General features: G+C 44.9%; 1 protein-coding gene across 3 annotated transcripts in view; it reads right to left on the bottom strand.

Moving 5' to 3' along the window:
- Nucleotides 1–423, bottom strand: part of LOC141939716 (phospholipid-transporting ATPase IB-like) — a 348,121-nt gene extending 347,698 nt beyond the window's left edge. For 2 of the 3 annotated variants that reach the window (XR_012627704.1, XM_074860005.1), the window contains exon 1: nucleotides 294–423. Coding sequence is in view for 1 of the 3 variants with exons in the window: in XM_074860005.1 (XP_074716106.1) it covers nucleotides 294–372 (79 nt within the window). In the remaining 2 variants the exon portion in view is untranslated. The remainder of the gene's footprint in view (nucleotides 1–293) is intronic. The other variant, XM_074860006.1, reaches the window with a different exon arrangement.
- Nucleotides 424–16,692: the final 16,269 nt, after the last annotated feature.

Below are 16,692 nucleotides of genomic sequence, written 5' to 3'. Positions count from 1 at the left end.
CGGCGCTACCCTGCCCCACCGCGGTCCGGCGAGCCCTGGGGGCCGCGGCGCCTCCTTCCCGCGCAGGGACCCCGCGGGCGGCACTGCGGTATTCCCGCCGCCGCCGCCGCCGCAACACCCCAGCGAAGGCGGTGGCGGCGGGGAAGCGCGGGCGGTGCAGCGGCGGCGGGGCCGGGCGGCCGGGCCGCGGAGGCGCCGTCTCCCTTCCCCTCGCGCTCCTTCCTCCGCCGCGGCACCTCCTCCCGCCGCCGCTCCCTCCCGCCTCGCCTCGGCTCGCCTCGCCCTTTCCTCACCAGCCGAGGAGTGGATCTTGGAGGATTTCTGCCGCAGGGACATCCTCAGCGCCGTGTCGAGGCCGTCCCTGTTCGGCATGCTGCGGCCGGGCCGGCAGGCGAGGCCCGCGGCCGGCTAGGGCGGCGGCGGCGGCGGCGGCGGGCTGGCCATCGGCCCCCCCTCACGCCGACGCCGCGCTGCGGCGGCGGCCGCTGGCACAGCCGGGTCCCGGCTGCGGGGGCGGGCGAGGCGCTGAGCCCCCGCGGGGCTGGGCGCGCCGCCGGCGGGCCGGGAGGTCCCTCCTGAGGAGGGGGCGAGGCGCTGCGGAGGGGGCTGCGTCCCCCTCCGCCCCTGCTCGCAGGGCCGCGCCAGAGGCAGCCCCTTCCCCGCCCGGCCCGGGAGACGGCAGGGCCGGCCCCGCCGCCGGACCGCGGCTCCTCGCCGCGGCCTCCGCCGGCCCCACGCCCCGGGGGGAAACCGGCCTGAGGGGTCGGCGCGGCCCCGGACGCCTACCGGACTCCTCCGCTAAGGCCACCGGGGACAAGGCGGGTGCAGAGCCGGGGGCCGACCGCCTCCTCACCGCCGCTTAGGGACACAACGGCTTCCCGGGGGCAGCGACAACGGCCCGGCCCGGCGGTGTTGCCCCGTGCTGTAGGTTACGGACAGGCTCGGGCTGGTCCCCTGCGGCCCCGCACCCTGCGGCCGTCCGTACCTCAGCAAAGCGCTACTCCGCTGGTGACAGCCTCCGCAGCCCCGAGTACCCCCTGCGAACCGTGACACAAGGTTCGACACAGTCGGGGCCTGGGGTGTCAGGGTTTTCTGAGGTGTCTGTCCGAAACTAGTGTTTTACTGACATTTTTAGGCACATAAAGCATCACAACAGAGCCCTCGCTGGGATCAGGATGCCTAACCGGGCTTCTTTGTTCCAGTTACAAGGACATCTTTCCTCACTGTGGCATGCTGCCAGGCTCTTCACAAAAGATACCGTTCCTTCCCCACTTAAAATATCTGGTAAATCAAGGATAAAAAAAGAAATTGAGGAAAGATTAATCAATATACCACTTAACTCTTACAGCGCGTTGCCTCTCAGTGCAAAACATTTGCAAACATGAGAATTTACCTACCAAGGGCAGGCAAAGGAGGAATGAAATTGAAGGGCAAAAAATCAGCCATAAAGAAGTCTCTTGATCTTTACAGATGCTGGTCTCAATCAGGCATAGCTAGCAGTGGTTGCCACATCTTGAGGGGTTGCCTTCTCTACTGGGTGAGCTTTGAGGTAGGATGGTTTAAATGAGGTAGAAGCTCCCATGGGATGAGGATGTACTGAGTTTTGGAAAGACCTAGTGCATAAGAAATGGTCCCCAGTACCTTGAAGGTCTGTGAAAAATGGCCCTAAATCTGTATCTAACAACTCTACTATATGGAGTCGGCTAGCATATGCGATGAGGAATTTCAATGTTATTTCAAAGATCGTAAATAATGCTAAACCGCTGAATCTCACTGTACTTTGGTGTCCTCATGTATAATATGGAAACCGATATTTTACAGCTACAACTTTGCACTTTGTAAATGCAAAGTCGTTTAGACTGCAGCATTTTACACTGACTTCACTGAGCGCATCATAGTCCACGTGGAGATGTTTGCTTTGGGACAGGGCTGCTGCAGACACGTATTTCTTGGCCTGTGAGAAGCTTTTACTCTTGTGGGTTTTATTGCTCTGGGAGAAGGCTGTCCCACGAGGTTTTGTGAATGAAATCATCTGGTAAGGGCAATGCTGAATGCTGGCATTCCTGCATGCCATTCCCATTTTAAGGTCGTGACATGGAGCTGGTTATTTTCATGAACATGATTTTCTCCATCAGCTTACTCTTTCGCTTCTCCAAAAATTATCTTCTGTTGTGGTCAGTGGTTTTGCGCCAGTAGGAATTGCCTGGAGAACAGAAAATTCACATATGTTGTTAGCTAGTAGACAAACTAAAGTGAAGTTCTCTTTGGGTTCAAGCTGTCAGACCAAAGTCAAGGAAAGTGCTCAAAAAAAGAACCAAAAAAGAATGGCAGCTCCCGATTTTGTGTTTACTTTCTCTTCAGAAATTAACCCTCAGGTGAACAGTGTTTACAGTGCACTAAAAGTATTGTCTGCTGTGAGCCGTCAGCCCTGTCAGCCTGCAAGCCCAAGTAGCAGCTAAATGCATTCATTCCTTCTCATGTGCTGCACTTGCTTTCACCTCTGCGCCCTCAATGTTCTCCAAGAGTGCTCCAGCTAACACACCATCTGGCTTGTATCTATGCAGGGCTACTCAGTCGCGTAAACTTGACTACTCAAGCACCTCGAAGAGATTTAATTACCCAACCCACACTGATCTCAACAAGCCTGAGGTGTATCCCCGTGACAGGCAGATTCCTGAGCATTAGCAACCAGGCATTTCAGTGATGCTTAATGACATGGAAGAAAGAAAAAACATCTTTGCCCCTGCATAGACTGAGCATCAGAGGCCTGCCTGCAATATCTGTCTCTAGTCACAAGTTGATGTAATCATACACTGCAGTCTAACGGGAAGTCAAGGGGAGAAAGTGGACTGCAAAAGTGTCTAAGGAAAATGAGTGTGGAGTAACTGAGAAGGAGTCTGTGTCCTGTTCAGCAGGCTTAAGAGTAGGGCCTGCAGGAAAGCTAAGTGTGCAATCCAGAGGTGAACGTGAGTTGGTTGTGTTTCTGAAAGCTCACGTTCCTTCGTAACCAGGTGAGAAGTAGCAGGGTAGCCCTGAGTTTTGAGAAAAGAAACAGATTGTTCAGCTGTGCAGGACTCACCTTTGTCATCTTGTTATGCAATGCCTGTCTTTGTCATAATGCTGACGTGCACTAAATTGTGTATTATCAGACCATGAGTCATGGCAGTATGATTCCCTGGGGTCTGTCATAATGGCTCCATGGTTTGAATGATGTACCAAAAAAAAAGAGTTGGTAATTTTCAAATTACAATGTGCTCACTTTTCTAGTATTTATAGCAGATGTACTTTCAAAGAGCTCAGTATGCATAATAATTATTTTAATATAATAAATAAAGCAAAGGCAGGAAAACAGTCCTGTGGTTAATGTGCCGGGCTGGGAGACAGGATATCTTTATTCTATTTCTGACTGTGCCAGATACTGTCTGGGACCTTGGAGAGACTGTTAAGCCCAAATTTCCAAAAGATGCATCCTTTGCTCCAATTATTAATGTTATGCACAGAGTTTAGTTCTGAAAAAAAAATCACACCATACTCAGAATTTATTAGTAGTATAGCAGAAAACATAAAAGTCTAATGAAAGAACTATTAGGTGAGAGCTAATCATTACCGAAAAAGAAAGAAAAAAAAGAAAGAAAATGAAGAATGTTACTACACAAAAAAAAAAAACAACCACCAAACCAAAAAACAGAAATAATAACACAGTTCATTTTTTTGTAGACACACTCTTCCTGTCTGTCCTTTTTTTGGTGTTGTGCTTACCCTCCTGCTGCCCCTCTGGCAGCTAGGGTTGACGGTGCCAGCCTTCCTCAGGCAGTGGGTGTTGGGACTGTGGCTGCTCATCGGTGTCTTCCCAACAAGTTCTTTGCTGAGAAAAGCAAAGAACCATCATGGGACCATTTTTATATGTTTTTTAACATGCCTTTACACCTTGCTCTTCATTTGTCTACAGCTCCATGTTACATCCAATTTTACTGTATGTGATGCCATTTATGTATGTTACATACTTGTTTTTTGTTCTTTTTGTTATCCCTAAACCAGCTTTGCCCAGCGCCCAGGTCTGCACTGCTTTAGCTACTACTAAAGAGAGCTCTTTATAGCCCTGAGTTCCCCAGTGCCAACACTGTGCCCCTTTTTTTATCATACTATGCCTCCTCTACGGTATCCTGTGTCCCCAATTTCTGGGGACTCTGCTGTCATACCAGGCCTGTATTCCTCTACCTGTTTATATCTAACATCATTATGTTAGTTATAAATATCTCATTCTACACAGTATAACTTTTTGTCACTCTCCATATATAAAAGCTACAGTTGTGCCACAAAAAGTTAAGCAAAAGTAAAACAGTTAGACATAGCCACCTGCTCGTTAGATATATTGCTGTTACAGGTAAAGAAAGTAAAAAGAAAGCCACAGAGAGGTCAAGAAAAGCTCAAACAAAACAAGTCTCAGTCCTGAGGCCTTGCAAATTCAGTACAAAGCTTGTGGCCTCCTACCAGCAGTGGTGTTACTGGGCTACAGGACTAGATTAATCACATGCAAGTTCTGCTTGTCTAACTCTGCTTGTCTTCAGAAATCCACAACAGACTGTCTTGGTCTTAAACCAAATCTTTGTTCTGTGGTGCTTTGCCCTTGTTTACATGCATTGGATCAAAACCACCATGGTGCAAATTATGTGCTGAGATACATGGGAGGTATTTGTCACTCATCATGAGATTTTAAAAAAGGTCAAAAAGCCAGCGCTTGCTGTTTCTAGATTCATAGAGGAAGCTACTTCCAGATCCAGAAAGTGTGCTTAGCTTCACTCAACTTAAGAAAACATATGAAATCATTTATGGTTCTTCTTTGCATAGACTCTGTATCTCTATAGACTGATATGGGACATGACCATAATACATGAACATACATTGATGCATGTACGGCCCACCTGTAGCCTCTGAAAGTATCTGGTAGCCTCCTGTACTTTCTAGTGCAGAAGGGGCTTCACTCAACAATACACTGCTCTTACAGTTAACCATAGCCCACAGATTTAACCTGAAGGTGGAAAAAAATGATGATGAATTGCACATGCAATGGGTGCATGGGAGAGGGGTGGCAGGGTGGAGGAAGGGTAAACCATTGCCTGTCCGTGCAGTGGTGGAAAAAAAGGTCAAAGATTTGGAAATGTAGGCGCTTCATCTTTCAAGTCCCATTCAAAGCTCATTCAAGGCTATGCAGTTCTTTCCTCCTATTTCCAGTGGCAATTTTCCATCCAACAGAAAATAATCAGTACCAGGCACATCAAGGTTTTCCAGATGACTTTTGAATAATGACACATATAAATAAAATTATAGTGAGTAGAATAATTACATTGATATGTTGGAAACTGGAATTGGTACTCATTTGTATGAGGAGGTGATCTGTGATTTGCCTGAAAAATACTGAGCCCTTTCTATATTAACACTAACAAAACCAGTGAAACTAAATAAAGAAAAATAATGTAATTTTTTCTGGTATATTCAACACTAAGTACTTAGTATAACAACTGTTGGGGCTTCTTCATACCTGCAGGTTAATTCAGGAAACAAACATCAGTGTTAATACTTTACCAGAATAACTTCAAGTTTGTATGCTTTTAAACATACATTCAAAATGCAGTAAGCTAAATCAGAAGAAGTCATTTTTATTCCATGATAGTGGTGTCCACTGAAGGAATTCATCAGGCTGGCAACTGATGGAAAACTGTGTGTAGAACAACCTTTACAAATGCTTTGCACAGAAAGGACATATGGCACAGTAGACCATAGTTTAGACATTCCCTCATCTTAATCTCAGCCAAGTTAGTAAATAACTAGTGATGAAGAAAAAATTGTGCTCTTAAGCAAACAAGAATAATACTGGAGAAATTAAGAGCTTAATGAAAAAATCACAGAATCACAGAATCATCTAGGTTGGAAAAGACCTTGAAGATCACCTAGTCCAACCATTAACCTAACATTGACAGTTCTCAACTACACCAAATGTTTAAGATGAGATTCATTTCCAGAATGTAAATAGTTCTCAAAATCCATGAGGTGTATTTTCACTTTTTTCACTCACTCCTTTGTCCCACAGCTAGGTTGCTAGCTATGTGAGTCCAATGTTCTCTGCCTTTGTAATCAATGGGATTGTTGCAAAGGGATTCCAAGGCACGCATAGAATGTTCCCATACTGATTTGATGGCACTCACTTGGTACTGTTGTAAAAAGAAATGCAGAAAAGCGAAAGTTGGTCCCAGTCAGATGTGTTCAGAAAGACTGAAAAGAAGCTTGAGAAAACTGACACAGTTGTTAAGATGAAAGCATACCCTGCAGCAAGCGTGTAGATGTTCCAAAATATGTTTTGAACCAGCTATTATATCCAGGCCTTCATTTGATTGGAAATAGAGTTCAGTATATGGTATTTCTGTGACATTATGTGAAATATTTAGATACCAGAAAAAAAAAAAATGCCAGATACAACATAGAATAAGTAAAAAAGAATTTTAGAGCCACTGAAATACAGTTTAATATGAGAGGCATTTGGCATACCCTCGGGCCCCGAATTCCCGGCACTCGTGGTTTGCAGTGTTGTGGCTGACTGGGCTAACGGGCACGTCGCTCTCTGCCCTCTGCTCGCCAGGGAACACGCCGGCAGTGCCCCACACTGAGCTTTCTTCCATTGTTTCCTCAGGCTGGAAACCCGCTTTTTCGGCACGGGTCTCCCCGCAGCAATGACGGCGGGGCAGTATCCTCGTCCCCATTTCCCCGGGGCGGAGGAGGCGTGGAGAGCGACGGTGACTTCGGCTGGGGCTGAGGGGAGCACAGAGCCCGCGCAGGGCACGCCGATGGCGCAGGGCCGCGGGCCCTCTGCCGCGGGCAGCGCCGCCTTACCGGACACCGAGCGCCGCCGGGCCCGCGGGAGCCGCCGGGCGGCGCCGGGTCAGCACCTCGGAGAGCTCCCGCCGCCGCGCCGGGGCCGGGGCCGGGGCCGCTCCCCGCGTTGGCACCTCCACGCCCAGCGAAGCAAAGGGCGCGGTGTGAGGCGGGGGGCAACCCCCGCCCCCCCGTCACACGGCAGCGCTGGCCCTCTCCTGCCGTGCGCGGGCATCAGCGGCGCAGAAAGGGAAACCCTTTTTTCCCCCATCTTTATTTTTTGCCCTCCCTGACAGAAGAAGTTGCGGCTCGGAGGGAGGAGCAGCGTGTCTCCTCTCGCTCCCCGGGGCTCTCGGTGCCCCCCGCCCCCCCGCCGGGCGCTGTATCGCCGGGTCACCTTTTGAGAGAGGTCGGCGCTCCGGGCCTTGCTCCTTGCCGTCTGGCGCCCTCTCCTGCCGGGCCACGCGTCCCCACCTGGGCAGCCGGAGGTTGAACCGGCGTGAAGCAGGTCCCGGGAGCGCGCAGGGGGGAGCCCCGGGCTGCTGCCGGACCCTGGGCGCTGGGGCTCCGGCCAGGCTTTGCCTCTCGGTATTTTCGCGTCCCGAACAGTCCGTCTCATTCAAACTGTTCTGCCTCCCCCGCTTTTATCACCGTCAAAGTTAGCACGAATCACCTTACAGTATTTTCTGAGGTTTTTGGTGTCTCATACTGTCTCAGGGCCATGAACTATACAAACAACATGGTTCATATAGTGAGGCAGGAAAGGAGCTATAACTTGATCCATGTGATGGGCCAAGGCACAGTACATATGCAAGGGAATTCTGTGAATTGAGTGACTGACATCAGCTGGGCGGCCAGCGTCATCGTTTGAGATTCATGTACAAGGAAAAAAAAAAAGTTAAAATTGGAGTCTGTGGACTTGGAGATGCCTTAAAAAAATACGGGGCTAAATTTTAGAAACCTTGTGCTGAAATAACCCCAAACTTGGGTTTTTACTTCAATCCCACATCAAACAAAAAATTTCAAGAAAAACAAACTAACCAAATGGAATTTGAACAGTAGGGAAAAGGTCTCAGCTGTCACAATACTGCAGATAGCCCCCAACTGTAACGTCTATACAATGCTAAAATAGCCCAACAGAACACCTGAATCTAGATGTGTAATAATTCTAATTTAATCATTACACTGTGATGCTTATATTGTTTCCTTATGGATACATGCTTTTTCCTACAGAATTCCATTTATATATGTACGTATATGCGTGTCTGTGTACACACAGAGGCATGACCTACAGTGCTAGGCAAGGAATAATATGATTCTTACTGCATGCTTGTTCAAGTTCACTGCTACACACAGACACATTAACTACACACTAACTGTATGCTCATACACATATCAGCATTTCCTATTCTTTCAGTGCTTATATGTACACTGTTAACATTGAACGAATGGAATAAACAGCAAGCAAAATGTGTTTAAGAATCAGTAAAAGGAATAGTACTGGCAACCAAAGTGCTCTGTTCATGCACCACGCAGTTATGGGCAAGACCTCTGTATTAAAATAGCAACACGGTATGCTTTCCTGAGCATGCATGCTTGAAGGTAAAGGGATGAGCCATTATTAATGTAGCTCAGACCTGTGTGAACTGCAAAAATAGCTCACAGCCTGTGTAAGTTATGTCAAATGTTCAGCACAGTAGAACCAATGTTGCTTAAGGAAATACATTATAATGGAACTGGCCTAAATGAAGGCTTAATACTAAAGATAAGACAGAAGGGTCAAGATAGAAATTAAAGTGCTTTTCTTGGAAGTAGAAGTAAGCAATATACTATATCTGTTCCACTTTACTCAGGACAAGAACCCCAACTGTGGGTTATAAATGCCTGAAGTTAGGCCTTTATAAAGGACTGCTTAAAATAATGGGACAAAGTGATCCCACATATCCCCTTACAGCTGTTCAACCTGTAGAAAAAAATCAAAGCTGTGTTTCTTTTGTTTTATTGCGTATGTTTCATTTTTGCACTTCCAGCAATTTACATTACACTAAAGATAAATTTAGTGGTGCGATAAACACATTCTGGAATAAGTGAGAATGCCAAGGAGCAACTTGCACTGAACTGGTATTTGGGGAACCTGCTCCAGGTCTCATTTAGACTAGTCAAAGTCCAGCGTAAGCCGAGGGAAAAAAAAGGAGGGGGGATAAATTTTGCTTTGAGGTACCTTGTGCCTCCAAAAGGTGGGCTAACCCCACTCCCACCATAAACGAGAGCGGGCTGAGGCAATGCTGCAGGATGCTGGGTGGTACTCACCTGTTGTTGATTGTTTCTGTGTGCAGGCTGAAATCAGATAGCTGCAGCATCTCAGGAGAGCAAATGATACATTTAATTTTAAAGACTCATCTCTGAGTGCTGCACTGTTAGTGTGCCCATTTCTTTTGTTGTGTATGCTGCTCTGATCAAAGCTGGGTATGCACAACCCCAGAGTTATAACCACAGTGTATGACTGGGTAACAACAACGCAAAGCTTTCTGCCATTTGCCCCCTCTCTCCCTTAAAATCCTGCAGACTCCTCTGATGTACGATCAGTGCACTCAGGAGGAGTCAGGTCTCAAAGCCTCTTCAGGAACTGGTAAATCCTACAACACCTCAATCAACTTAATGTCAGTATCTCTTTTCAGGGATGTATACTGAAAGAAATAGTCCTTAAATTTTGACAGGATGAGGAAACTGGCAAGAATACTCACCATCATATGTGAAATGATAATACAGAAATCTCCTAGACTGTTTTTGCCCTGCTGTGTGGCTCTTTCAGCAGATATCAGTGTAGTTAAAGTTCCCCATGAGGACCAGGGTCTGTGAACATGAGGCTTCTTCCAGTTGTCTGAAGAAGTTCCCATCTGCTACTTCTTCCTGATCAGGTGGTCTATAGCAGACACATACAACAACACCGACCATGTTGGTCTGTCCACTAGCCATGACCCGTAGGCTCTCAGCTGGCTCCTCACCCATCCCAAGACAGAGCTCATGCACTCCTGCTGCTCTCGCACATGAGGGGCAGCTTCTCCCCATCACTGTCCTGGGCTGCCCTTCCTCAAGAGCCTGTATCCGTCCATTGAAGCACTCCAGTTGTGTGAGCTACTCCACCATGTCTCTCTGATCCTGATGAGATCATAGCCTTGTAACTGCACACAAACAATTCCTCCTGCTTGTTCCCCATGCTGTGTGCACTGGTCTACAGGCACTCGAGATGCTGATTTCCCAGAGAAGGTAAGACATCTGTTCCCATCATGCTGGCTGGTAGGTCCTTCCTTATTTGCGTTCACACACCTGGAGCGACCCCACTCCAACTCTCTTCTGTTGATGAAGAGGTTTCTCCTATCCACATCACCCTGCACACTCTGCTTACCAACTTGGTCCACCACTTCCTCACTTGGTTGCAGGTTGTCATGTCCCTCCCCACATCATTCCTAGTTGGCCTGGAGGTTGGGTTGGTTTCCTCACCAGGTTGGTTGGGCTCTGATTGGTCACTTGGTATTACTACATGACTGCACAGCCTTACTTCAGCAGGAGCTTAGGCATGGGGAAACAGCATCTCTTTTTAAAAATAGAATAGTTATTTCCCATCAAGGCAAACGCATGAAGTGGCAGGACATAACCTGCTGTTACTTACCATCTCCTTTCATAATTCCAAATTTGCACATGTTGCTAACTGTCATGTCAGTAAGTCCAGAAAACTGTCCTCTCACGCGTGCCTCAGGTCCCTTTCTTTATGGACTTACATATTTATTTTTCATACTAATTAACAGTCTGCCTTATATTGATAGAACTAGGCTGTGCAACTCTGCCTTGGCTGTACAAATTCAGCCATGTTGATGACAGACCTAAGCCAAACCTTACTGTCATATTTATATTAACATAAATTAACCATGCCTGTGGCTTAGCAAGATGCTTGATGCCAAAACCAGACTGATAATCTATTCTGTATGTTCCAGTCAAACTATCACATTTCATGTTCCATTTTCCATTCAGTTTTTAGTTGAAAAGGCTACATTTATAATTCAGTCGTATATCAGACAACAAACCATCTAATTAACTAATTCCCTCCTTGTATTTCTAAAGATCTAAAAACATGAGTAGAATGAGCACTTGACATTCAGTCAAGCCAAGAGAAGTTGTGCAACCCATCATGGCAATGCTGCTGCACAAGTTGTAACTTCTTGCATTATTTTAATTGAGATTAGAGTGTCTGACAAACCTCTCAAGTCACAGCACTGCAAATATATGTTGTACGTCTTGCTTTTCAGAGTTCTCTGCTGTTGCTTTTCTGATTTATGGTGCAGTATAAAGCAAACATCACTGTTATGGTACAAATATGTCACAGACCTACTGAGACACAAAACCAGTGTGATGCTCTTGTGTTAGTTTTGGAGCTATTCAGAACACTCTGTGTTCAATAAATCCTGAAAGTGAGACTATGAAACCAGAAGCGATGCCCCTATTATCCCAAATCTCTCCCCCTTTCTAGACATGTACATGATTCACAAAAACTTTTCAGTAGTGCCAGAGGAAAGTACTTTGTGGAAATAGTCTGTTCCCAAGATGGAAGAATGAAAAAAAGCTTGGAAATGGTTACAGGTGTATAAAAAGAACCTAATGAAAATGGAAAGGAAGGAAAAGGAAGTTGGAAAGAGTCTGAGGCTGCCCAGTTTGCTGTTATTTGGTAACACAGGAATTCATTTCTACATCATGTATTATTAAAGAAGAGACTATTAGAGAGGCATGCAGGGCCATAATATCAGCTAGAAAATCACTGATAGCATCACACATGCAAGAAATGGAAAAACCTATTAACTCAGCCTGATAATTCTCTATGTGTTTTCAAGCGCCCCGTACAATGCATCTCTCTGGGTGACTTTCCACATTAAGGCTTTCTAGAGAAGCTCTGGGTTAGTGCTGCCAGTTGACCTGAATTTAATATTTCAATTGAAATAAATCGTTATTTTTAAAACTTCTGCCCACATTTTTCTATTTAGTTCCACAGGAATAAATTATTTTTCTTAATGTCACCAATAAAAGTCATTTAACATGTCACTCACTTCTTCCAGAGATAAAGCTGGCCTGATGCCAGTACCAATAGCTGTGCATCCTGGAGCAGAAGACAAATAAAAAATGTCTACTGGAGATAAACCAAAGATGGCTTAGAGGACATTTCCTCTAGTTTGAGGATATAATGCTATTCATCTTTAACATTTCTGTATTTTTAGCTTTCTTTCACGCCATACAATTATATTTATGTAAGCCACATCCTATTAAATAACTGAATAGAAGACAGTCAGATGGAGAAATAGATGCTTATTTAAAAAAAAAAAAAAAAAAAGAAAATAAGATAGATGAGATGTAAAATTTCTAAGTACAAAGCAGATCCTTCTCTCACAAAAGTACTGAGAAAATTACCATGAACAATAAGCATGATGAAGTAACTCATGAAGAAGTAGATACTTCCTTTAAAGACAGGAATTTAGAAGCATGGAGTAAATAAAGACTCCAACAGGATGTAATAAAAGACAAAGAAAGATATGCTAGCAGCTCCATAAGTGAACCTGACCCACTCGGTGCTCTGAGAGAGACCACATTTGCAGGAAGGAGAATATCAGCATGGAGAGGCACTGGAAAGCTGACCTCAGGTGCCATAGGCAACCTTCATTCTCACATTTTGCAGCCTCCTTGTACTCAACTTCACAACTGCAGTAACATTTTGTTTCTGCACAGATGTGTGAGTGCTCAGCTGTCTTTTCCCTTATGCTATGCACCAGTGCCACCTGTGGTGGTCTGGCTCTGAAGAGGTTCATTACCCCAACCTTGCACCCCACTCTCTTGGCTGTAATTAACTGTAAGGCTTCAAGTCTTTTATATCCAGTAAATATCAAGTAATTACTTATTTTATGTAGTCTTTTATAAGATCTTCCCTGTATTTTAACCTTCACAGTAGGATGAATCCACAGGCTGCAAAAAACCATCCAATTTCATAGAATTGGATGCAACCTCCCTTTGACTGCTATGACCAACACAAGGGCTCCAGCCTTGCTCCACGTGAGCCTGCCACCTGAGCAGAGAGCATTCTCAGTCCATGCTGGAAGGGGATATTGTCATTTCGGCTAGACAGACACCTGTCTGTGCTGCCAATGAGAATCTTCTTCCACCTTCTGTGCTCCTGGGCACTGGCACCCCCACACTGCCACAGCTCCCGCCGACAAGCGCTGCTCCATTTTGCACTGGTAGCACTCAAGCTGTCTGCTCAGAAAATCAAACAGCTACTACCCCATGCAGAGACGTACCTCCCTTCTCCGGCTCTAATCACGCTGACGCTGGGTACAGCGAAGACCTGGCACCATGGGCGAGTGGCACAGACATTACCTATTCATCAGTGGAACTGTAAGGACCTGCTGGGGCCTGGCTACACCCCCACGCTGCTGCTGTGATCTTGCCGCTGCTGTAACCTGCACTTGCGGGAGGAAAGCCACCATAAAAATATTCATCTATATTATGCTTATGCCTTCTGTTGTGCAAACTCTGAGCAGTAGAGACTTGAGCTGAATAGACTATGAATCTCAAAAGCTTCTTGTAGTCAAGGCAGGTTCTGGCTCTTCCAGATCAAAGTGGACTGGGAAAAATAAAACACCAGTTGCCCCATCTGGCCATTTACTCAACTGCAACCAGAGAGCATACAAACAAATTGTCAGGTGTTTAATATCTCAAAGTCTAAACTGAAACCAGGCACTAGGCAAGAGATGAAGAAATTGAGTGTGAGAGCTGGACCGACTGGCTGGCCAGCTGGGCGTAGTACCTGGCACTAGATTCTCTGACCCCTCCATTAACCTCACACATTAAACAACAGTCTCTACCTACACTCCTAGGACCCATGTAATACATGACTGGACACGCACACCCTGTTGCTATTTACTTCAGCAGAACAGAAGCCTCCAGGACTCTCCTGAGAGCATCCCAACACACTTTTGCAGGTGTCAGCCTGCCCTGCATCTCACTCCCTCCCACTGGTGCTGCACCTAAACTCAGGCCTCCAAGCTGCTGAAGACAATCCCTCTCCTTCACCCTCCTGCCCAGTACTTCCTGGGAGTTGCCCCCAGCTGCCTTAGGAAGCCCTTTTAAGATCCCCTGTGTCACCAGTTTCTCATTGCCCCTAGCTTCTCATTATCTTCTTGCGTCCCTGTCACAGGAATGGGGTGGAGGGTTTGATCCAGGCTCAGCCACCTTCTCAGCACACCTGGGAATAGCCAGAACTCAGCACCATGAACCCCTTCTGGGGGCAAGCAGCTTTCTGCTGCCAGCCAGGTAAACAAATATATGGTAACACATACATTCCAGTATACCTTTTAATAGCAGTAAGAGCTAACTTCCCATTCATTGACAGGCAGGAATTGCACAGATGACCAAAACATCACACATGCTTTAAATCACAAGCCTGAAGTGCAGCATCAGTCCAACAGGTGAATCCCTCATGCAACAGCTGATGCTGGAAATTGTGCAAGGGAAGCGAGTGTGTGGACCTGTCAACACATATAGGTTACAGCTTCCACATTAGACACATCAAGACAATATAGGAGAGCCCAAATTTATTTTTGAGGTTTCTTGTACAGACTATGGTGTTAAGATTGCACTGCCTAACTTGAGAAGTGCTCCTCTGACACAGAAATCCAGCTGGGAAGTATCTAGCTCTCGCTGCCTTCTGCACAAGCCATAGTTAGCCAGGAGCAGATGAGGTATGTTCATGAAGATGAGCTCAGCAAGGGTGATGAATACAGTTCTATAGTAGTTGAAGTGTTACTTTGAAAAGGGAGAAAAATATGCTTGATGGGAGCTGTTAGAACAAGCCGAGAATTTCACTGGGGGAAATCTTCTAATTGGGAGCTGAAAGTCAACTAAATTAAATGAAAAAGGTCCACGAGAAAACGTAGATTATGCTGAAATTTCAAGAGGAGGAAGGAACACATTGGGTTATTGGATAGTTTGCATCTTAGCAAGAGAGAATTGCAGAGATTTCCAAGGGTGGGAAGAAAAAAGAATGGAAGAAACCTGTGACATGCCAGAATTTGAACCGTAGGCTTTGGTATTTCTTTTTGTGGAAAAGGACTACATAAGACTCAGCCACGAATATGGAAATTTCTAAACTCTGATAACAGGTTAAGAACAGAAATTTTCAAAACCACAATTTGGATAGTATGGGAGACATTGATCTTCATTCTAAGTAACAAATGGGATTCAAACACTTCAGTATTCAATCCATTTTGTGGACATCTGTTCCTTTAATACATTTGTTTACAAAAGCTCTTTAAAAACAAACCTATCCTGAAATGTTAAGTGTTTAAATTTACTCAAAAATTGACTGATACTGCAAAAATGAAGCTACTAACAGCTAGGCGAGTGATCTCAATGTTACTCACGTGCACTTACTTTAGTGTCTGACCTGAGGTTATTCCAGCAATAGCAGATGGCAACACAAACTGCATCTTGCTCTTGACAATGCATGTGATGCACAAATATACTTTGATGCCTTTCTGATTTTACAGACAAACTTGAGCAGACGAAGTGTCTTATTGTGCTAATTTACATATCAGAGATTTTTTTTCTTTTAATGACATGTAGTAACATTCTAAAACTGTCATGTGAAGGAGGATACAGGCAAAGGCTACTGCACCTTTACATGAAATATATGAAGAGTAAGCAAGTCCTACTTCTCTCCTCAGCCCTTTTACAAGCAAAAGAAAGGATAAAACATATTACTAGCTCATCTAATCTGATGGAATTCAGGGATAACTAAAGGAATACTTAATAAACAAGCTTCATTCTGTCAGTCCTTTACTTAGATTTCAAGTTCTCATCAACAAGTATCACCTTAAGGGCGATTACCATCTTTATTTTCTGATATTGTTCATATATGTACCTCTAGTCCCCTTTTACTAAAAAAAAAACCCTTTACAAATTTCCTGATTAAATAGCTAGAAGTAAATGGTTAAACTTTGATTTAGAAGGCATTGCTACTGAAATACCTGTGCTGTGTGACATATTCATAAATGATCAGAAAAAAGAAATAACAAGTGATAAGATCTGCAAATGCTACAGAATTATTGGGGTATTAAAAGCTAAGACAAATCACAGGAGGTGGGGTGCCCAGGATGATAAAAGGGCAGAGAAAATTTGACTTGCACAATGTACAAAATAATCCAGGAAGAAAAAAAAGTGTGCACAATAGTACACAAAAATAGCATGCAATAATCCATTCTAAATTAGCAATTAACATTCAGGAAAGCGATTGTGAAATCTTTTTGCATAACTCGTTAAGATATCAGCTCAGCATTGAAGAGCAATCAAAAATAAATCCAGAATACTAGAAATTATGTGGAAGATCACAGAGAGAAAAAAAAAAGTTTTTTTTATCACCATATAAAGCATAGTGGATCCACATCTTAAATTCTGCATGAGCACCAGTTCTCCCATTTCAAAAGAGCAACAAGAAGAGTTACTTAAGAATAGCTTCTATAGAAGCTAAAGAATTAATTAGGACTCCTCAGTTATTTAAAAAAAAAAAAAAGGGTATGATCTAAGTCACTAGCAAACTGAATGGAGAGGTGTTATTTATGGTGACGTTGCTCCTTACAGTACAAGAACTATGAATTATAAGATACTAAAAAGCAGGTATAAAAAACAAGTACTTCTCACGAAAGACAAACTAGAACTCTGCAATGGGCAGCTGCAGAGATCAAGAACACAGATGGGTTTGAGAAGTGATAGGAAACGCACGGGAAATAA

Source organism: Strix uralensis, chromosome 2 (assembly GCF_047716275.1).
Source record: "Strix uralensis isolate ZFMK-TIS-50842 chromosome 2, bStrUra1, whole genome shotgun sequence".
NCBI classification, from domain to species: Eukaryota; Metazoa; Chordata; class Aves; order Strigiformes; family Strigidae; genus Strix; species Strix uralensis.
The sequence above is the reverse complement of the archived record's forward strand: the minus strand, read 5'-3'. Positions and strand labels throughout refer to the sequence as shown.